Genomic DNA, 23,608 nt, shown 5'->3' with positions numbered 1-23,608 from the left:
AATGTTTCAGAAAAGTATTCATATATTTTATATGTATGTATATATATAAAATTATATATATGTATTTTAAATATGTTTTTAATAATATTCATACCTGCTGAGAAGTCTAGAAGATAGAAGCTGAGTAAGAGTAAAATTAGGCAAGGTGCTGTTAGCTTCTGCCTAGCTCAGGAAAGATTTACATTTGTGGTTAAAGTGTAACAGCACTAGGAGGTGAATCCAGAAACCCTTAATTTTGCTGGACTGTTGCTCATTCAAGTCGCAATTGCTTTCCTGTGGTATATATTCCTTGCCTGCTGCAAGAAAAGAGCTAAGTGTAATTATGACTTTTCTGAAACATCCATTGTCCGGTAACAGAAAACAATCTCCTGTTGAGCCCTTGAGGCTCAACCTTGAGGTGCCACTGAAACACATGTTAAAAACCTGAAACCTTAATCTAGAACTCTAGAGCCCTGGCATATGACTGAGTTCTCAATTTTTCATTCATGTTTACATTTTTAGTTTAGGAGAGCGAATACCAGTGCTCCAGTGGAATCGTGCAAGGGTTGTGTTATGCTTTATGAGCACAGGCCTCCACTGCAGCTAATGTGAAGATGCACTGTCCCCATGGGAGTTCTAGGAAGCACTTATGCTTTGGACACACACTAAAGTGCTGAGATTTTCCTAGAACAACAAGGGCATGTGGGTTTATATTTGCCTTAAGAGCTTTTTCTTCTTTAGATGGCCATGTGCATTACACACACATGTATGGGATGTGATTATTATTACTGCTATGCAATACTGATCTACTGGCATGTGTGCATGAAGCTTTACAAGATGTGTAGTGTTTATACTCTCCAAGCTTGTAGTCTAACTGGGATGAGTACCAGGCAAATGGGCTAATGATTTATGGGGAGTATAATTAATCGAGTGTGAAGGGCTGGATAAAACAGAGTATTTACATTGCTATTTTGTGTGACCCTAAAGAAAGCTTGAAACTATGGACATCAGAAGGTGTTCTAGCTGTGGGGAAGCTCTGGTAGTTGAGTCACAGCTGAAGAAGAAGTCAAAAACATTAGAAGACCAAGCTATGGATTGCAGCATTTTTGGAAAAATACATAGGAAGCTACTAAATGGGAGAGCTTGAGAATTACTCTTACGCTTACATTTAGGCAGTCAAAAGTAGGATAATGTTGTGTTCTTGTACTACTTAAGTACTTTAGTAAAAGTAACTTGTGTAAAATACATGTTAAGTCTGATCATGGCAATGTTATCACTTTGCGGTACCCAGATCTTCCAGTCCAGACTCCTTCAAAGTAATACAACGGTTTCTCATTTAAGTTATTCTTTAGTCCTTCTCTCTCTTGCTGCCTGGCAGTACTCACTGCAGAGTTCTGGTTGCAAAGATATTCTCAAGGATGCTCAGCTTGTTCTTGCTAGGATATACCATATCTTATTAATGACAGTGTTTTGGGGAGAGGAGATAAGTCCTCAATCCATCTGGTGTGCCCAGGCAAATTAAACTTGTTCCTGTGCTATCCTTAACCCCCTTGGCTTACTGAATCAGACACCCATATTTGTTCCTATTCACCCCTTTGCCCAGCTCTGAGAGGAGCTGGGATACATGAAAGAATACAGTTCTTGGTGTCATTTCACATTTGACTTCTATTCAGTACCTGTGAAAATCTTGATTTCATATGAAGTGTTTGCCGTTGCATGTTTCCATTGATTTTGAAAGCCTTTTATCCCTGTCTGAACTCTGGTTCCTCATTCCTTCAGTTAAGGATTTCTGAAAACTTTTGACATCTACCTGACAATTGGAGAGGCAGACAAGTACCTGTTTGCCTAAAATATCTGCACTGTACCTCTGCTTTAATGCACTTACAGCGTTTCTCTGTAACTGTGGAGGTGCCCATGCTTTTAAATGGTGCTCTGTGCCTCTTGTCTGGCAGGATCAATTCCAAATTGTTGTTTACCCATAACAGGGAGTCCTTCCCTACAGTCAGAAAGATGTATGAGCCAGTGTCTCTGTCTTGGTGGTGATGAGGAGGGAGAAATTATGAAACAGCCTGTTTTGCTTTCCATTTTCTCTTTTCCCAAACTGTTTGTCAAGAAAATGGCCCAGTTTGCCTCTTTAGCTTCTTTTTTCTTACCAAAGTTCTAAGAGAAGCTCTTGTTTGGTTAAAAGGAGCATGCTAGAAGGGCACCTCTGCCCTTACACCTTCAGCTTAGCAGTGATGTGAAGAACAGTTTTTACATTGTTACAGAAATCTTGATATGCTGCCTTCCATTTCAGTACTGTAGAGACTTTCATGTTGGTGTATTAGTTCACCTCCATGAATCACTTTCTCTCTTCCTTTCTCTTTGGTTGTTTTAACAAATGGCTTATGAAAAACTGCATTTAAGATTTTTCCATTTGGAATGGGTGACACATTTTTCTGAATAGATAGTGTCTGATGTAAAATGTTAATGCCCAAGTCCATCAAATCACTGAATCTTTTGCCACTCAGCAAAGCAGGACCAAACATGTCTTTACGCTCTGTCCACATTCTGTTGTGTATCTCCAAGGATATGATGTGATGATCTGATGTGATGAAAACTCAGGGGGAGAGAGAGAGAGAATGATTTCCTTTCAAAAAGTGAAATTGGGAAATATAAGTAGAAAAATAGCTCTGCTATTACAACTAGAGAATGACATGATGGCCCGTGAAAATGCAATATCTTTCAAGCTGTGATGTTTTTATTTACTACAAAAAGATAACCACTACAGGAAAGTATTTTGCAGCAGAGTTATCTTTTTTCAGTGTTGTTGTTTTAACTCCACCTGAGTTGTTTTGTGCCACTTGGCATAGGAAAGTAGACTAAATTTGGCACATATGATTCCTGCTGGCCATTTTGCACCTGGGAAAAGAACCAAAGCTAGGATTATTTTCATGCACAGTTCTGAGTGGGCTACACCCCAGCTGTCTGAAGTCCCTGACCATTGAAATAAGCTGCTGGGCCCTCTGTGGGGGTCAGTGTTCTGTGGGGTAATATTTGAAGTGAGCCAGCATGTCAGGCTAACGGAGACTGGCCATGGGATTCGAGAAAGTCTACACTCCTCCTCATTATCTCTTGTCCCTGTCCCTTTATTTAATCCATGACAGCCTGTTAAAAATGGAAGAACCTTGAAACAGAGAGAGATTCTAAATACATGTCCTGAAATGGCAGAGGCTTGAAAAGGCTGCTGTAGTACATACAACAGAGACGCAAAGTTTCTGTTGCAGCAAAGACAGAACATGGGAGTGCTCTAGCTGTCTTGTTTGTATCTTCTTCTCATGGTCTCTTACAGAAGATTCATAGGTAAGTATAATCATATAGGACATTACTTCCACAATAGGCCTCAAATAGGAGGAGCCTAATCGAACTCCTAAACCAGAACATCTTACCTGCTGTAACCACTAGCTGTTATAAACCTGGATAGCCTTGCTTTTCATGTAAGACTCGGTGTACTTTCTGCAACAATAAATCAGTTCCTTGGTCTAAAAAGAGATGTACGTGAAGTGCTTCTACTTATCGTCTTTGAAATTCCCACCCTCTGACTTTGATAAAAGTCACTTTGTTCCAATGCTACAGAACAAAGAAAACATAGAAAAAAATGTACTTTCTTGTGACAGTTAACCTTTGTGTTTTAACACACCATTCCTTGTTTTACTTGTATACAAGAACCTAGCAGGAACATGACTTGGTTTTAATCATTCCCTACCTGTCCAGTCTGAGCTCACAAAACTAAATTTTTGTCTAATGTGCTAGTCTGTGGTCATCTGTATAACAGGTAACTAACAATAACCTTCACATTTCTGTATCTTTGCATTAACCAGCTACTGTATTTCTGGTTTTACTTATGGGAAGAAAACAAATGCCACTGTTGCAGCAACACCACTCCACAGCTTTCTTTGAAATAGTTCTTCTCTCAGTGTTTTGTCAGACCCTAGAACTTTAATTGTATTCACTGGATATATAATTATCATTATTATTCCTTGTAGTAATGGATAGTTTTATTTCTTTTTGTTTTATTTTTGGTCTAGCTGCTAAATACAGTAAGCTAAGTTTTTTGCAAATCACATTAAGTTGGGCATCAGTGAAAGCGTAGGTGCTGTGCTTCAGTTTTTGTGTAGTTAAGGGCTTGATTAATGTAATGGCCAAATCTGATGTAGCACTTAAGGAGAAATGCCTGTTTGGAGAAAGGAAAACAAACCTATATGGGATTAGTAGGACATAGTGATTGTAGTATCAGCGTACACGTGCTACATCTAATGCGTGCCAAGGAAGCTGAAGAAAAAAACGTGCAGTTGCGTGCATCAGCTTGTAAGCTGAAAATCATTCTGTGTTACTATTTTATTTATCACAAAGCCAATTACCCTTTGAAAACTTTTACCCAGCATTAACTGCAGCTAGACTGGAGCAAGGAAACACCCACTTTTGCTGGGTTTGTACCCTGCCTAACTCTAAGGGAGTCTTGGTTTCTTTAACCTTTCTGCACTAGCATGACATACACTCTAAACAGCAGCAGTGTAGGTAAATGGATATAGTCCAGCAGCAGGCAAATTGTTGTTTCCAGTCTCGCATCATTTTAGATTTAATTATTCATCAGAAACACAGGACCTCTTCTTAGTCCATTAAGAATTTTTTCTCATATATTTAGAGTTCTAAGCAACGAAGCCCAGAACGTATAAAAATATTTTCTGTGTTTTCTTAAACAAGATGCAACTGCCTTTTGATATTAACAATTTGCAGTGATTTTGCAGTAAATCCCGCTTGCATCCCTGAGATGAGTAGTTCTAGTAGTATTTTTGTTATGGGAGTAATTAAAATTTACAAATGTTAAAGCTTAAGAGGGGGAAAAGCTTTTTAGAAGGGAAGGAATCTGGATTTTAGTTGTTGGAGAAATAAGCTGGTTTGCAGCTGCTGAATCTACAGTGTAATCTGCTCATGGCCACAGGCTTGTACTGCAGAACTAAGCCTCTTACATTTTTTAGAGTAATAGTATTTTTAGTTGTGTAGCTACTGTATTAGTATGTAAATACAAACCAAGGCAGGGTTTGAGCATCCTGACTTTTCAAACAACTGAAGAAACTGTCCCTGCTTTGAGAAGAGAGGTTGGATAATAGATTTCCCTTCCAATGTGAGTGATTCTGTGATTCTGTTACTGAATAACTGTGAGGTGTAAATTGGCCGGCTCAGTTCAGTGGCCAATTACACAGTTCTTTTAAAGTTATGGGCATTTCAGTTGAGCAAGTTGTTCCATAGTCCTAAACAGCTTTTCATATCTCCATCACACAAACTTTGACATAGGAAAGATGAGCATTGGTAGACTGAAATATAATTTTGTATCAAATAAATAAAAGCATGGCTAAATATTAATTTGCTTACCTAATTTGTTCCTCTTAAGTCACCAAAACCATAAATTTTTCCTCTAAATTGAATGAAACTCCCATAGAAATGGCTGTTTACTCTACCATAGTGCCACAAAATGAAGGTACCCTGAAACAAGATTTGTACCTAGAACTAAGTGCCCTGGCCTTTCATACATTTATCCTGAAGTTAGAGTTCTGCTTTTGACTAAGATAGTAATTCTTTTTACATGCACCTTTCATTAATGGGATGCTTAACTTCCATAACAGAGCAGCATATTAAGAATGAGACCCAATAACATACAGTTCAATGTATTAGAAATTGTCAAAACTGTTAGAATATATAATTTAGTAAAATCTATTAATTTTATTGATACTGCTTGATTCAGACAGTAATTGAGTATTTTTCTCTATGTGTTCTATAGAATATATATCATTTCCATCAGTCATACAGTGCCAGGGCCATCTGTGTGGAAGGCAAATTTAACTGAATTTGAATTAGGTTTGGAGGTTGTGCTCTGACTTGGGAGTGTATTAAAAATAGTTCTGATGTGATTCATTACATACCTTCAGGCAGTTTTACCACTGACATTTATCTAAGGAACATCTTTTTATTGATTTTTTTTTTTTAATAGAGGAAAACAAATTTCTGAGAGGGCAGAATTTTTCACTCAACTGTGCTGAGATGGTTACCTTAATTTTTTGTCTTTTTTTTTCCCCCAGAAAGAGAAAGCAGATTAAAACCAAGTCCCAGATTAGAAAAAATGCAGCAAAAAAAAAAAATTTTGCTTCTACCATTGTGGTAAAGGTTGTTATCTTATGGTAGGCAAGCAGTGAGTGTTTTACTGTGCTCAGCTCTCACCAGTTAGATTTTCTTCATTTTTTTGGTGACAATAGTAGCCATGGTCTTGCACACTTACCACTGGACATTCATCCTGTGCAAATTCAGAGTTGCTTCCAACATCAGAGTCTAATTTAATAGCCCTAGGAAGTGGCTAGTTTTTATTTTCTCATTGAATTTGCATCAGAGAATGAATATATTCAGTTACAAATGAAAAGATTGTATGGGAGATTATAGGATTATCATAAACTTTGACTAATTAATCTGATGCAGCATCACACAGGAGCAAGTTCTTTTGCTGATAGTGCCTGTTTGTAAAAGTATTATTTAGGTATGTGATATCTTGGACTGTTATAACTTGGGTATTTACACCAGGTATTGTTAAGTGTGAAAATCTGACTCATAATAATTGATTTGAGAATATACAGGAAGCTGGTAGCAAGGCCAGATTTGGAGCTCATTTGTTCCTGTTTTCTGCATGTGAGCTGTGATCATCAGGAAAACCTGCTTATCAGTCCCCTGTCTTTTAAGTTTGTATGCTCTTTTTCCTTTCATATATGTTTCCTCCAAAAGCCTTTTCAGTGCTATTCCTAAATTTTTTCTTTACCACTCTCTTCCAGCAGTTCAGTTTTAGAGCTGCTTGTATGATTCTTGTGAATTTTTATATGCCATCACTTCTCATCCCAGTGGAAGATGATCTGTTTCTGCTCGGATTTAACCTTAATAATTACCCTGTTCACGCCATTGCTTTCCCAGTTATTCTAAGACTAATTAAAATGAGAGCATAGACACAACAGTGAAACACTCTTTCTCAGTGAAGCACTCTCTTTGTCTATTATTAATCCACTTGAAAATTTCAGTTCGTATTTATCCTCTGTCAGGTCTTGGAGCTTTTTGCCAAGCAGTGGGTGTCATTGAAGCTGATATTGAAAATGCCCTGTTGTTGCAGTTCTCTAAATCAGATGTGGAAAAAAAAAAAAAGTTCTATAAAAATTGCTGATAAGTCTGAAGGTCTGATCTTTGAAGATCAATTTGATAGGATATTTGGACATATATATCCCAATCATAACTGGCAGCAATTATAGGAAAAAATTGGGCAAATTGCAGCCCTTCATTCTTGATCCAGCATGTTAAAGAAGACAAAGTCGACATACGAAATTTCGTAGGAGCCTGTGGATCAGAAATTACCATTCTCTCCCAGTATACTCTCTCACACTATGTGACTTTGGTCATGTCCTCATTATTTCATGCATTCGGGATATGAAGATGCTAAATGGAAAGATGCAGTATATTGACAATATTCTGTAACTTCTTTATTGTTCTTCTTGTTGTTTATACAGAGCAGAATAGACAAATTTCAGTAAAGGAAAAATATAGTTACAGGAATGAGACCATTGCTCAAGGTTTCAGAGAATTGATAAGCTACTGTGATGAGAGTGTATCTTTCCAGATGAAGGGGAGAGGAATTCCAGTACTGGAAATGCATGAAATGATTCAAACTCATTTTCAAAACAGGAAGTATTAATAATTCATAAATGTTAATCTTTGAACATTAGTGTTTTTCAAGAAAGTTTTTAAGTGACAGCTGAATTGATAAATTGCTCCCTCTCACTGAAATGGGACAGGATTATTTTTTTTTAAATAACTTTAAATGATTGTGCTATTTCATTCATTTTTTTCATGCTCTGAATCTTTCTATTCATGAATGAAATACAATGAGGCAGCAATAAATACTTTAATTAGCCCTTCGTAGCACAAGTGTAGAACTACATGCCTGTGAAGATAGGGAGCGTGTTCACTGTACCCGTCGTGCACATGTGATGTATTCAGATGGTAGTATCTAATAAACAAATGCTGGATTTGTCTCTTGATATGAATATATATAGTTTCCCCTTATTATTGAGATTATCACGCTTCACGGGACTAGGAACAGATTATAGCATATTCCTGGGTGATGTCCTGTGATTCTGTTAAAGCCTTCCAGTTTACAGCCATACTGTGTGAGATTTAAATCTAGTGATGTTTTAGATACAAATAGTTCTGTCTATGATATCTTCAGCTGCCATTTGATTTCTATTTAAATTGGAGCTCATAGTTTTTAATTTTTTTTTTCACATAGGGTTATTTTTTTAAATTAGGATTTGAAGGAATTGTTTCCAATTCATTTTGTTGTAGGACGTGTAAATACCTCTCAGAGCACAGCTTCAGGAGCGTGGAAGGTGGTGAGAACACTACCAGGGCTAGTTTGGGACCTGATTCATTTCAACTGCAGCAACACTAGTTTAAATACATGTCAAACAGCTGCTGCAGCATTTCTCATCAAGAACCCTGTTTCAACCCTGGATCAGCGTTTTTGACACAGATGATTTTGCTGTGGGGTGAGGTGAGGAGTCCTGCCTATCTAGACTGTAATGAAGAGAGCAGTATCACAGCAGGGCAGCTGGCTCCTTTGTCTCTCTGAATTAAAAAGTTATACGGAACTTTCCTGAGACTCCGTATTTGTCTTCCGAATTGTCACAAAAAAGCTTTAAATATGCTTTGACAAGCCAAGGCAATATCCATTAAGCATGAGGGATTTTCTTGTTGATTAGGAGACATAGAAATAAGAAGCCATCATGGAGGTATTTTCTGAAAAGAAAATGACTGTGATGCTTTCTCCAGACAAGAGACCTTGTTAAGTGTCAGCGAGAGAAGCAGCTTAGAGGCTGGGTGCAAGTGCTGAGGCTCTTCTCAAACCAGTACAGGAACAGTTCAGGCCCCTCAGGCTCAAAGTTTGCATCTCTTGGACCTAAAGCAGGCACAGGCTCTCCATTCATGATCCAGAAGCCAATTATGTGAACAACAGTGCAGTCTGGGAAGGAAAACAAGGCTCCCTAGGCCAAAAGACTGGTTGTCAAATTGCTCAGACATTCAGTGGGTAACAACATCATATAGCTTTGATGGTGAGGAAGGAATTCAAGGACGAGCAGAAAGAGTTGCTGCAGGAGGCTATATTTGAGAACTATAGTTATTATTGGTTTTCTAGTCTGCTTTGTCTACTGTCATTGCACAGTTTCCTCACTGCTCTCAGTAATTATACTAATAGTATTGATTTAATCCTTTCAGTCTTCAAAGAGCTATTTGAATAGTAATGAGATAATCCTTCTGACTCCTGGAGAGAAAGATAAACATTATTAAAAATAAACAGTCCTCTCCAGAAAAGAGAGATTTAGTAGCAGCACTGAGGGGAAGGGAAAGTTCATGCCTGAAATTGAGACATGTCAGTAGCCCATGTTCTGTTTGGAAGAATAGCTTTTGAGAAGGGAGGAGGAGTAGCGTGAAGAAGAGGAGGATGTCGAAGCAGCAGGCCAGGTAGAGGCCAAGCCTCAGTGCTATCATCACAGTGCCAGGCAGCAGTTCATGTAGAGGCTGTGCCACTGGACAGCTCAGAGGATTTTCAGGATTTTCTTACTCTTGTTTTCATGTCTACTTTCGTCCTCTTATTTTAGTGCTTCTTAGTTCTGTCTTGCCTGAAAGTAGATCATATATTTGCTGCTGAGACTTGTATGTTTTTATGGGTTCTGGCACTGAACCTGATGAAAATTTGAGATCCAGTTATGGTGTTGGTGTTTCATAGACAAGTTTTCTCCCTGTGATGCTACTGCCATCTCTGGCTTCCTAGCTGGATGCCAGCTTGGGTTATTACAAGGTGTTTTGTTGTATCAGCACTGTTCCATTCTCCCAGTTCTTCCCAGCCTGGGTGATTTTGCTCAAGGATGAAAAGATAAAGTGTCAGAAGTAGGGTAAAGAAATATTGGATGCTTATGCTCTCACCTAAAGCTCAAATCCCTAGTGAGTGAAGCTATTTGTCAGTAGCTTCTTGTTCTATAACTGCTTTATGTTGTGATACAATTATCTCAGCATCAGGTCAGGTCTTTATTTGTTTTACACTGACACTTCTTCAGTGTCTCTAGTCATGCGGTGTCAGCTAACACCAGAGAAGGTATGATCAAGGGTATTTACACAGTTGAGTATAAATGTATTTTCTGCATGAAGAAATTAGAAGTTACATACATGTTTGATTATTTACAGGGCACTGAAGGGAATCTCATACGAATTCATTATATGAAGACATACACTATGTAAAGCATGAACTCAAGTCTGTTTTGCGCTGGGTATACAGTCTTATAGACCTCTGTGCTATTGTCATGGTTTGAGCTCAGAATGCAACTGAGCACCATGCAGCTGTTCACTCACCCCTTCCCCCTCAGAACTGGTAAGGAAAACATGAAGCAAAAGGCTCAGGAATCGAGACAAGGACAGGGAGGGATGACTCACCCATTATAGTCACAGGCAAGAGACAGACCATTAGGGGAAGAAAAAAGAATATAAATTTAATTCAGACCCTAAAACCAGCAACACTTAATAGACAGAGTAGGACTGTGAGAAGCATTACATCTTAAAAACACCTTTCCCCCCCCCTCCCTTCTTCCCAGACTCAGCTTTGCTCCTGATTTCCCTACCTCCTCCCCTAGCAGCACAGGGGGTCAGGGGATGGGGGGGTGCGGTCAGTCCCGCTGCTTCTTCCCCCTCAGGAGGAGGACTCCTCACATTCTTTCCCTGCTCTAGCGTGATTCCCCTCTCACAGGACACAGTCCTCCAGGAACTTTCTGTGACTTGAATCCTTCCCATGGGCTACAGCTCTTCCCAAGCTGCTCAGGTGTGGGTCACCCCCACGTGTTCCAGTCCTCCCAGTGCTGAACTACAACAGCGGGGGCTTCTTCTCTCAGAGTCCCGGCCTTCTCCAGGTACAGGCACCTGCTCTGTCGTGGGGTCCTCCATGGGCTGCAGGTGGCATCTGCTCCACCGGTGACTTCCATGGGCTGCAGCGGGGTCTCTGTTCTAGTACATCTCCCCCTCCTCCTCCTTCCTTTCACTGACCTCGGTGTTCACACAGATGTTCTCCTTGCAACTCCTCCTCACAACTCCCACTCCTCCTCCCAGATTCCCCTTCTTAAATACATTATCTGAGAGGCATGGCCACCATCACTAATTGACTCATCCTTGGCCAGAGGTGGGTCTGACTTGGAGCTGGGGGGAGCTTTGAGAAGCTTCTCACAGGGGCCACCACTGTAACCCCCTCCCCCACTACCAAACCTCCACCACACACAAACCCAACACAGTGACAGAAAGCTATTATCATTCCTGGTGTACAGTTGGAGGATCTCAGCTCTCTAGTGATTCATTTGATATATCTTATGTACAGAGGAATAGGAGTATTGATCTAGGCCATGAAAACATATTATACTTCTATTATTTTATAAGCAGTAACTGCATACAAGGACAACATAATAAATTGTAAAATGTATTCCAGTTCATAAAATTCACCAGTCTATTGCTCTGCCCAGGGTGGCTATTAACATTGCAGTCACTCCTGTGAAAAGCTGGGGAGCTGTGTATGACTAGTAATGCATATATAATACAAAGTGTGTCTTCTCAGTAGACCCTCACAGCAAATTCAGTGAGGAACCAAATTTCCCCAATTCCCTTCCTTTCTTCACTTTCTACCATTAGACTCCATCCTGAATGTGGTATGTTTTGACTAATGATGTTTCAGTCATTGATTATTATAAAATATCATCCAGCCAATAGGATTTCATGGTGTATATATCTGCAACATGAGAGTGTAATTATCTACTGGCTTTCCAGAAATCACCGGCAATATGACTAATGTTAAAAGCTTTTTTTATATCTTTCTTTCTCCTTCTCGTTTTAATATAAACCCTCTGTGGCATGTGAAGCTCTGGTAATGACTCACCGGGCAATGAGGCAGCAATCTCAGACACAGTAACGTGATGTAGAAAAGGTCATACACTTGCTTTCATAACAGGATTATTCATTCATTCATTAAAAATTGAACACATGCAGGAGCATGTGATGCATTCAAGTTGGCAAGTATTGGTGAATACTTTCTTGTAGTTTCTTAAGTCCTGATCAGTTTGTGCAAGATGAAGTTACTCCAATTTTCACCTGAAGTAATTACATTTTCACCTGAAGTTAGTTAATTGTTCCTATTGAAGACAAGTGCTGTAAGGAGGCACATAGCACTTCAGAATCATGGCTATCTCTTAATGGAGTGATGGTTCTATTTTTTTTGTTTTTAAGTCTTTGTAATGAGCTTATATTTAAAAGAGAAACATGAAGTTCTATACTATTTATCTCTTTTTACCTAAAAGTTGCTGGATTTTTAATTGGATTGTTAAAAGTTTTGGGGGTTTTTTGAAGTGGAGTCATGCAGAAAAATCAATGTGCTCCAAGTCTTGTGACCTAGCTACCTGTTTCAACCTGATGGCATTACTGTGGGTTTTTTTTAATTGATGTCCCATGCTAGAATGCAGCTAGGAAAGAATTAGTTAGTCAGAGCTGAATGTGGTGCTATGGAATTAACTTAAAACAGCTGTAATAGGGTACACAGGGAGGCCTATTGAGTCCAGTGTATGGGTCCCTTGGCCAGTATCAGATGCCTGTGAAAGAATCTAAAAATATAGTGAGCATATAGGGTTGTCTTGAGTCAGAGGTGATTTTTTTGAGGTTAATAACCTTCAGCAGATTCCTTCTTATGTGAATTTGCCTAATCATACTAGGGCTTACATTGACTTCTGACATACACAGCAACATGAGGCAGGGAGTTTCACAGTCTGACAAAACAGAGTATGAAGAATTCTCTGCTATTGCTGATTCTGAATCTGTTGTCTGATAATTTAATTGGTTGCCACATACTTCTTTTATTTAAAAAAAAAAAAAAAAAAAACCAAACAGGGAAGAATGTGTTTTCCTTTTCACTTTTCAGTATACCACTCATTTTATGCATCTCCAGCATATCTCCATCCAGACAGCTCATTTCTAGGCTAAAAATAATTCTCAGTCTGCAGTTGTTTCATGTAAGGAATCTGCATGTGTTTTGGACCCTTCTTATTGCCCCTTTGAGTAACTTTTCTAGTTGTAAGATGTTAAGATGAGAACCAGAACTACATGTAATATTCATAAAGTGGTTGTGCCATGAATTTAGAAAGTGGTGTAATTAGTCTTTCCATTTCTATAACTTTCCTAACATTTGTCAACTTAGGACGTGTTTTTTTCCTCCCCATAATAGCTGTCTCCCATTCCCACATTGTTTAGAACGTTATTGACCTGATTTTTATTTTTGCTGATGTAGGAATATACAAGTGACATGATATACTTTGAGGTAATGGCATCAGTTACTGTAAAATTTTACAGCTGTAACCAAGTCATATTTGAGTTCATAACCTTGATGAGCATCAGAAATAATTTAGAGCCTATTTACAGTTCAATGTTCTAACTGATTTCTGTTGTTCATGAGCTGGGTAGCACCTCAGGTTGGTTTTATAATCCAAACGTAGATATAGCAGCATTGTACTTATACACCAGCAGACATACAAGATTTCTATGTTTGCTTTTCTTTAATTGCAGGTATTTATGAGCCGCCATTTCTTTTATTATTGTGGTGAACCTACTCTGGATGTGAAGATTGCCTTTTGTCAGGTGTGTGTTCCTTACAGGTAAAACAAGGTACAGTATATACTTGTACTTCATTTTTGCAGTTGGTGCCATAATAAAAGAGAAAATAGAAGTGAATTTCAGCAGCTTACTGCAAGTAGCTGCTTATAAGAATTAGAGTAAATATAAAAAATAGAAGAATGCATCATAAAAATTACTTTTCTGTTTATTTTGAAGTTTATTTTGTAGTTTGCTCATAATTATTTTTAATTTTGTTTTGCTAAAATGACAGTTAATGTTCTGAGACTCTTTATTTAGGTAAAAATAATAGCAGAGTTTGCAAACAGAACAAATGTTGGCTGTACTTCCCATAAACTTAATGATGAGTAACATAACTGTACGTACACAGATGCTTTCACAGAAATATGTAAATTAAAACTATATTATATCTTAGCCTCTGTGCCTGAGACAGAGCCTTTCACATTGTAGCCCATGACTACAATTTTCTGTCCCTTAGTCTATCTTTACTAGAAGTGCAGTGAAGGTAATTAAAATTGTGGAGTTTGTCTTGTCTCCAGTTGAACACCATGTGCTATGCAGGTTCTGGAGTCACAATACTGGCCTATAGCCAATTCTGTATTTCTGAACTACCCTTGAAATTGTTTGGTCACAATGCTTGGAAGTCTACAAGGCTACAAAGAGAAAAGTGTACTGATTTGTCCAGTTTTGGGGTTTCTTGGTTAGATTAAGTTAGTTAACATATCTGTATATACATCACAAATCTGTGTGCATGTTTTTCCATCATGAATGAAAGATGACTTTTTTGTTCACTTCCCAGTAGTGTTTTGTGTGAGAATTCTGTCTCTTCATAGCTTTTTTGGTCAGACAGGACACCAGTAGTCTAACTAGCTGGAGGGACATTAGGGACATTCTCCATTTTTTGAAGGGTGAGAGCAATGCTGCATTCTTAGAAATGGAATTATGGTAAACACTGTTTTTTTCCCTTTATATTACTTATGGGGTCCAAGTAAGTGAAAGTATAATTCTAAAAAAGAAAGGGCTATTGCTTGTGTGTAAGCATTTAATACAAAACTGACAGTTGTTGGATGGTTTGGTTTGTGGTTTTTTAACTCAGGAGTGCTAAATATTTGTTCTGCTGAGAAGATTGGCTCGGCACTTCAGGTCTAGGCTGGATCTTGGCTATTCAGTTTGATAATCTGTATAATTGCGTCTCTGTCCTTTTTATCTCCTGTTCTTCATGTGCATATGTTTATCTAACTGTCTTAATTCTTCCACTGTTTTTGAGAGAAGAAAGCATTTGTCGAACATCGTCTTTTTGTAATTTTTTGACAGAGTTCACTTGCAAAAAAAAATTTCAAAATATTTTGCAAATATTGAAAAAAAGGGTTTTTTCCTCAGATTGTATGAAAAAGACATTATTGATGAAAAAGTTACTTTCACTGTACAGAATACAGTGTTTTGTACAACTCTACTTGACGACTTTCTTGTCACTTTTACTTAGACCAAAGCAGAGCTGTGCAGAAGCATTTCTATTTCACACATGCAAAGGAAAGGTGCTCTTAATCACTATTTTTTGTGTTCGGTGCTCCTTTAGTCTTGGCATCAATCAGTGCATCATCATGTATAGCAAATGCTTTCTGTCACTGTGCTCCAGGTGCTTGATTTAGTGGAAACATGTCACTATATTTTTTCCTTTACTCTTACTCTGACTTAATAAAAGGTGTTCAGAGGCACATGCAGAATCAAACATATTTACAATGTTTTTGTTGAAGTATATATGATTAAATCAACAGCATTTTGGATGACTTTTTATCACTGAATGAAACTGATTCGTGTTTAACAGCTACAGCAGGTACCCAAAGAGGAGTCATTCAATAAATACATAAAAAAGTTACTATCCTGACATTGCAGGAAACAGAATTCTATCCTTCAAGCTCTTATCACACAAAACCTTTTCAAGATCTTCAGATTTTCAGATTTATTCTCCTGAGGATAAAAGCTGGTTCAGGCTTCATGTTAATTTATTCTCTCCATAAAGATAGGCCCTGATCCAAATAACAGTTAAGCACATAGTTAGCATTAAGTACAAAAACAGGCTCTAAAGTAAGTCTTTTGTGGCAATTAAGACCTTAGCTGTCATGGATGCTGTTCATTTGTATTGCATGGGGCGGGATGTGGGTTATATCTGTATCCTGGTTATATCTGGTCCAAACAGCCAGATCTTTATTTAGAGACTTTTCAACAGTCCCCAGGTAGTACTACTGTTTATTCCCCTCTCATTCATAATGCCAATGTGGAAATCAAATGCCCTGTTATTTACTAGTAATTCTGCTCTAAGTGTAAAGTTTGTTTGTACCTTTGGGAAACTTCTACCTGCTGAATCAGTAAATAGAAGACATTCAGGAACAACTGTTCACAAAAGACAATGTGACAGCAGAATGTTTATTATCAGTGAGAGGTAGATACTGCCACTCAGATCTTGAGGTGTCTACAAGTAAAAAGGATTCCAGCAGACAAGAGACCACAAAAATACAGTTTCCACTGAACATACATCAACTCAATAATTTTTTCATGTAGTTCAACACAAAAATTGTTTCTACTATATAAGCATGCAACAGATATCAGAAGAAGTCAGCGTGGTATAGTTTAATCCTGCCCTGTTGACCTGTTAAGATGAGAGCCTCTAGTGATGGTGTACTAAAATAGAGAATTTTCCCAATGGACTATTGCAATTTTGTGATTTGTGTTTACCACACAGAAGTCCTGCTCACACTTGGAACTTGTACATCACTGCAGACTTTCTACAAAATATAGAGTTGTGCTGAAGTGTCTTTTATAAATGTACAATATTGAAGAGTACTCCAGTGATTGTTAGTACAGCAGACATATTTTTCCTGTAATAAATATTTTGTGGCGATTTCTCTCTCATGGCCTAAAAGCTTTATGTGCTAGGAAGGAAAGTGACATATACCTAATGGTTGTCTTGACACAGAACTTATGTCATTGAGTATACTAGTTTTATATGATGAAATGCTAATTCAGCAGAAATAGAATCTTAAGGATTTCCAATTTATGGAAAAAAGAAAAGCCCTTCCTGAGAAATACTCAGTAACGTAGGTGGGGTAAGTATGCATTTTCCCTCCCCCAACCCTGTCTGCAGTATAAAAATACTTAAGTCTGGCATTACTGTACATTGCTCGCCAAATCATGTTGTGAAACGGCCATCTTTTTTAAAGGCTGAGGAAAAGGACATCTGCTTTTCTATCATAACAGGAGGGTAGGACAAGAAGATTTCTTTTTTAGGCTTATAGAATTTAATCAGACTTTTGTAAGGCTGATATCACCAACAAGTTTTGTCTGTAGGACCCTACGCATTCTTAGTGAAGTACAACATAATACAGAGTAGTATATTCTGAGTGGAATAGGTCATTAAAGTTTCAGTGCTTAATAATACCTAACAACGTCTAAAGGATACTGACTGCTTCATCCATGTTTTCCTTCATTCAGTTTTTCAATAATTTTTTTTAATCAGCACCAAGACGTGTACAGCCTGTCAGAATTCTTAAGTTTTCTAAACCACAGCTGAATAGAATACCTTTATTTAGAATACAATACAATGATTTTTTTTTACTTGGAGCAGTAGTCCTGATTTTTTTTGTCTTTGAAAAACACATCTTTATTATTAGAATTTGTATGTCACAGTATTTCCATAGAGCTGCAACAATTAATTTTTTGAACAGAAAAGCTGGACATGGGATTACTGAGATGAAATACCGGGGACCTGGCCATGCACGTTAAGAAAACATTTAATGTGAATCAGGAACATAGATTCACATGCTAATTCTTTGGTACAACATCACCACTAGTCTTTATGGCCCAGTTTAAACAATTTCATGTCCCAGAAAGAGTATGTCAGTGTTTTTGCATACTGACATTGGAACTGGTGCTGTACTGAAGCCACCAAAAGAAAACTTTAGAATGAAATTTTAGTTTGCATTTCAAGGGTATTTTTGCAAACTTCTATTCAATTTGTGCTTTTAAAAACCCAAAAAAACAAAAAAACCAAAAAGATTTTAAAAGCTTTAATTTCTCTCTAGACATATTTTTTTTTTCACTATATTCTGCTAACTTGCTTTATTTCCACAGTCATGCTTACGTGTCTTGAACAAAATGTGTATAGACTTCCTAGATGCAATATTGCATCAATGACCATTTAAAAATCACATGATTTTGGAAATCTTTTCATTTTACACACAGAAAAGATCAGCTTAATTGCATTGTTCTCCACTGATTGGTTGATTTATCTGGTCTGGTTTTTAATTTTATCCTAACTTGGATAAACCACTTTAATTACAACTAATGCTTTAATCGGATTGGATGGAGTTACTACTTTGACCAAGCTGTCTTGTTGCAGAATGTCCTATAATTATGCCTTCTATCCAATGGGAGATTAATTAGTATTCATAAGCCATCGACAAGCAGTGACCTGTATCTTAGATTTCTAGGACTGAAATGACACTTCACAGTATCAAGAGCTGTCTATTTCTAACAAAAGGTGTGATTAAGTTATTCAGCTCCTTATAGTCTACTTATAAAAGGGGAAATCTTTTCATTAGTTATCGTCTTCAGAGTGAATACTGTAATTATATAATTATACTGAGAAATTAATTTTTTTTAATACTTCATCTGTACTGTTGTTACATGCTGCTTCTTTACCCTTCTTTTTAAAAGAAGCCATGATGTGCATTGAGGCATAGCATTTTGTGTAGTCAGTCTTCTTGCTGCCCTGCTTGTGTACTAGAAGAAAGCTTCTTAAACAATACCCAGCATTTCAGTGTAATTCCAGTTTCCTGATAAGTATAAACCATTTGAAATAGACTGTATTATCAATATATGCAATAAGTAAAGAGGAGCTGTTAATTCCATCTTGGCTCTTCTATGCTCTTACCACACTATGCTTCTATGTTCCTTTCACTACTGTTGATAAATTCAGTGTGCTTCTCATTTCTTAGTGTTGTGATATTTTGGGCAACTTTTAGTGAACCCATTTCTCTTTCCTATCTTAATTGTATCTTGTTTCTTCCCATGTTATTGCTTCTTTTTCAAATCTAGGGCCTCAGAACAAACTGATTAATACAAACTGCAGTGTTTCCTCTCCTCTCATTTCTCCTGTGAGTTAGATGTGGCTGCTGCTATCACTTTCCTCTGATTTGGACACAGTTCCATGTGTGTCTTTGCTAGCTTCCTTTCTCTGGAGTTGTGCCTGAATGAGATGTTTCCAAACATCTTTACTGTAGCTTTCTCACCTACTCTTAAATCTTTGTTTCCTGTATTTTTGACTATGTTTTCCATTTGGATCACTGATTAAGTTCATGTTCATAAAGAAACCTCACTCTCAAGGAATCTTTTCTCTCTGTTTCTTGATCAGTCTTCTCATCCTTACCTTCTTTGTTACGATGAGTTGGATGTTAACTGTGTCAGTGTTGAATTCTTTGGGCATCAGGGGAATAAGGAATCATTTTGAACTAGTTGTTTTGCTGTGCAGATACTCACATATTGCTCATCTTTTAGAAGTCTGGTCTGGAGTGAAGCAGACACCTTTGGGTCACAGTGACTTCTGAGCAACATGTGATACCACAGTTACACATGAACTACAAAAATGTTGTGCCTGTAAGAAAGAAGCATTCAAAAGTAGTTAAAGCCTGCTGAACATGTGGAGGACCAGTGAAGAATATGTAAATAGTGTTTTGCTTTGTATTTTGAGTAAACACCCATGAAAGGGAAACAGAAGGCTACTTCTTGTGTAATCAGAACTAGGTAAGAGCCAGTTCTGAAGCTGCTAGGTTTTTGGTATCTCAAGAGAGATTTAAACAAGAACAGTTTGTTGAAAACCAAAACAAAAAAAAACCAAAAAAACCTCCCAAACCCCAAGCAACACTTGTGAATATCATACTCCATCTAATAAGATGTTTTAATATGATGTTTTAAAATAGAGTGAACAAAGTGTCATGGTTTAAACTCAGCTAGCAGCCAAATACCATGGAGCTGCTCGCTCACCCTCTCCTGCCTGGGGGAAGGGGGAGAGAATTGGAGGGATAAAGGTAAGGAGACTCGTAGGTTGACATAAAAACAGTTTAATAGTTGAAATAAAATAAAACAATAACAATAATAGAAAGTACAAATGGGTAATGCACAGGGCGATTGCTCACCACCTGACGACTGATACCCAGCCTGTTCCCAGCTAGTGATCCTGAAGTACCAAGATCCCACAGTCGCAATCCCGGCAGTGAGAGCCCCAGCTTCCCAGCTGACCTTCCTTTATATACTGAGCATGACGTTACATGATATGGAATATTTCTTGGACCAGTTTGGGTCCGTTGCTCTGGCTGTACTCCCTCCCAGCTTCTTGTACACCTGCACATGGGCAGAACATGGGGAGCTGGAGAGTTCTTGACCTCTCAGAAACAACTGAAAACATCAGTGTATTATCAGCATTCTTCTTATACCAAAACACAGCACTATTCTAGCTAAGAAAAATTAACTCTATCTCAACTGAAACCAGGACAGTATCCACACCTTAGAGCATACCATTTACATTATGCTCAGGTTCCATGTTTCTCGATACATTCTAACTAATCACCACTCCTTTCCCTGGTCTTTGATGTATACACAGAGATATTATTCCCTTAGTCTGTGGGCCATCCCTCCTGAGTGTATAGTGAGTTCATTTTGTCCATAACTTTGGATTCCATCTGTCATGATGGTCTTCTAAGGCAGAAGGGGTGATGTTGGTTCAGTCAGCGGAGTCAGCAGGGGAATGATGTGCAGTCTCTGCTACATTTGGAGCTCATAGCTGATGTATCTGGCACGGTCTGTGCTCACAGTCCGCAGGTCGAAGATGATCTTGAGGGAGTTGCTGGGCACCAATTGCTGAAATCAGTCCTGACTCTATCAAAGTTCTTTTTTTTAATATTAATGTGATGCCATTAGTATAATATGTATCAACTGTAGCAATGACGATATGCAATAACAGGGTGATTTAGCAATTAACATCATACAGTTCAATTCATCATCTATTTTAATCTAAAATCAAATCCCCTTGAGGCACACATCGGACTTCTCCATCCTTCTGCATTATCCACCAAGTGCACCCGGGTCCTCGGCCAAAAGTAATCCCATGTATGGGTTTACTTTTACCTGAGACAGGAACAACCAGACTGTCTTCCCCAGCATATTTCTAACGTGCACTACAGGGACTTTATCCCCATCTACAGTATGTAGAATGTTTGACTGGGCAGGGCCAGTGTGGTTGGCAGATCCTCTAGTACTGACTAGGTGGCTTTTGCTAAATGCATGTCCTGATGTTTGAAAGTTCCACCCCCCATTGCTCTCAGTCTAGTTTTCAGCAATCCATTGTATCGCTCAATTTTCCCAGAGGCTGGTGCATGACAGGGGATGTGGTATACCCACTCAATGACATGTTCTTTGGCCCAAGCGTCTATGAGACTGTTTCAGAAATGAGTCCCATTATCTGACTCAATTCTTTCTGGGGTACTCTGCTGCCACAAGACTTGCTTTTCAAGTCCCCGAATAGTGTTCAGGGTGGTGGCATGGGGCATGGCATATGTTTCCAACCGTCCGGTTGCTGCTTCCACCATACAGGTCAGTACGTAGCATTTCTGTGCTGTATTTGTGAGAGCATGATATAATCAATCTGTCAGGACTCTCTGTAATTATATTTTAACCATCATCCTCCACACCAAAGAAGTTTTAAATGTTTGGCTTGCTTGATCACAGCATATGTCTCACATTCGTGCATAACCTCTGCAATAGTGTTCATGGTTAAGTCCACCCCTCAATCACGAGCCCATCAATATTTTCACTGATGGCCTGAAGAGTCATGGGCCCAGAGAGCCATAAATTTTTCACCCTTATGTTGCCAGTCCAGATCTACTTAAGCCACCTTAATCTTAGCAGCTTGATCCACCTGTTGGTTGTTCTGATGCTCTTCAGCGGCCTGGCTCTTTGGTACATGAGCATCTATATGACATACTTTCACAACCAGGTTCTCTACCTGAGCAGCAATATCTTGCCATAATTCAGCAGCCCAGATGGGTTTACCTCTGTGCTGCCAGTTGCTCTGTTTCCATGATGTAACCACCCTCACAGGACATTTGCCACCATCCACAAGTCATTGTAGAGATAGAGCACTGGCCACCTTTCTTGCTCAGCAATATCTAAGGCCAGCGGGATTCACCTTCTCCTTCAGCAGCTTCTGCAACCCGTTGTGTGGGGCTCCATACAGCAGCCTTCCACCTTTGATGTTTCCCTACAGTGCTACAGAACCCGTCGGTAAACGGGGCGTATCATTTCTCATTATCTGGTAGTTTACTATATGCTGGGGCCTTTTCAGCACACTTCACCTCTTCTTCTGGTGTCATTCTGAAGCCTTTGCCTTCTGGCAAATTTGTGATCGCTTCCAATATTCGTGGGTGGCTGGGGGTCCCTATTTGAGACTGCTGTGTGAGCAGTGCAACCCACTTACTCCATGTGGCATCAGTTGCATGGTGTGTAGAGGGGACACTCCCTTTGAACATCCAGCCCAGCACTGGCAGTCGGGGCACCAGGAGGAGCTGTGCTTCAGTCCCGATCACCTCTGAAGCACCTCAGACCCCTTCATATGCTGCCAATATCTCCTTTTCAGCTGGAGTATAGTGGTCCTTGGATCCTCTGTATCCCCGACTCCAAAACCCCAAGGTCGGCCTTGGGTGTCCCCTGGTGCTCCCTGCCAGAGACTCCAGGTAGGGCCATTCTCCCCAGTTGCAGTGTAAAGCATATTTTTAACATCTTGTCCTACCCGAAATGGACCAAGGGCTACTGCATGAACTATTTCCTGTTTAATATGTTCAAGGGCTTGTTGTTGCTCCAGGTCCCATATAAAATCATTCTTTTTCTGGGTCACTTGATAGGCAGGGCTCGCGATCTGACTGCAATTTGGAATGTGCAGTCTCCAGAAACCCACAATGCCCAAGAAAGCTTGCATTTCCTTTTTGCTAGTCAGCAGGGACAGAGCTGTTATTTTATTAATCACATCCATCGGAATCTGATGACATTCATCTTGCCATTTTATTCCTAAAACCTGAATCTCCTGTGCAGGTCCCTTGACCTTACCCCACTTTATGGTGTAACTGGTTCTCAGAAGGATTTGGACTATTTTCTCCCCTTTCTCAAAAAATTCTTCTGCTGTATTATCCCATACAATGATGTCATCAATGTATTGCAGGTGTCTGGAGCTTCACCCTGTTCCATTGCAGTCTGGATCAGCCCATGGCAAATGGTGGGGCTGTGTTTCCACTCCTGGGGCAGTCAGTTCCAGGGGTATTGGACACCCTTCCAAATAAAAGCAAACTGTGGCCTGCACTCTGCTGCCAAAGCGATTGAGAAAAATGCATTAGTGATATCAATCGTGGCGTACCATTTGGCTGCCTTTGACTCCAGTTCATATTGAAGCTCTAGCATGTCTGGCATGGCAGCACTCAGCGGTGGCGTGACATCATTCAGGCCTACTGTCTACTGTCAATCTCCATTCTTCAATAGATTTTCATACCGGCCATATGGGGCTCTTAAAGTGTGAGTGAGTCTTGATGATCACTTCTTGGCTCTATGATCACTCCTCGCCTCTATAGTCTACGAATCAAGTTATGGATAGGAATTACGGAGTCTTGGCTGATGCAATACTGCCACTGGTGCACTGTTGTGGTAACGATTGGCACCTGTTATTCTTCAACCCTCAGCAATCCAACAACAGAAGGGTGCTCTGAGATACCCGGCAACACAGACAGCTGTTTAATTCCTTCTGTTTCCAAGGCAGCTATAC

General features: G+C 39.0%; 1 protein-coding gene across 9 annotated transcripts in view; it reads left to right on the top strand.

The window, feature by feature from the left end:
* The window catches only part of MAPK10 (mitogen-activated protein kinase 10), a 194,297-nt gene that overhangs the window by 74,813 nt on the left and 95,876 nt on the right, over nucleotides 1-23,608 (top strand). For 6 of the 9 annotated variants that reach the window (XM_074823881.1, XM_074823876.1, XM_074823877.1 and 3 more), the window contains one exon: nucleotides 13,684-13,755. The exons of 1 other annotated variant lie outside the window; for it this stretch is intronic. In XM_074823881.1, coding sequence (XP_074679982.1) covers nucleotides 13,690-13,755 — 66 coding nt within the window. In that variant the 5' untranslated portion in view covers nucleotides 13,684-13,689. Of the gene's footprint in view, nucleotides 1-13,683; nucleotides 13,783-23,608 lie in introns of those variants that run through there. 2 more of the 9 variants (XM_074823882.1, XM_074823884.1) reach the window with 2 other exon arrangements.

The sequence above is a fragment of the Strix aluco genome, chromosome 4, assembly GCF_031877795.1.
Source record: "Strix aluco isolate bStrAlu1 chromosome 4, bStrAlu1.hap1, whole genome shotgun sequence".
Classification (NCBI taxonomy): Eukaryota; Metazoa; Chordata; class Aves; order Strigiformes; family Strigidae; genus Strix; species Strix aluco.
Note: the sequence above shows the minus strand (reverse complement) of the source record. Positions and strands in the feature narration are given on the sequence as shown.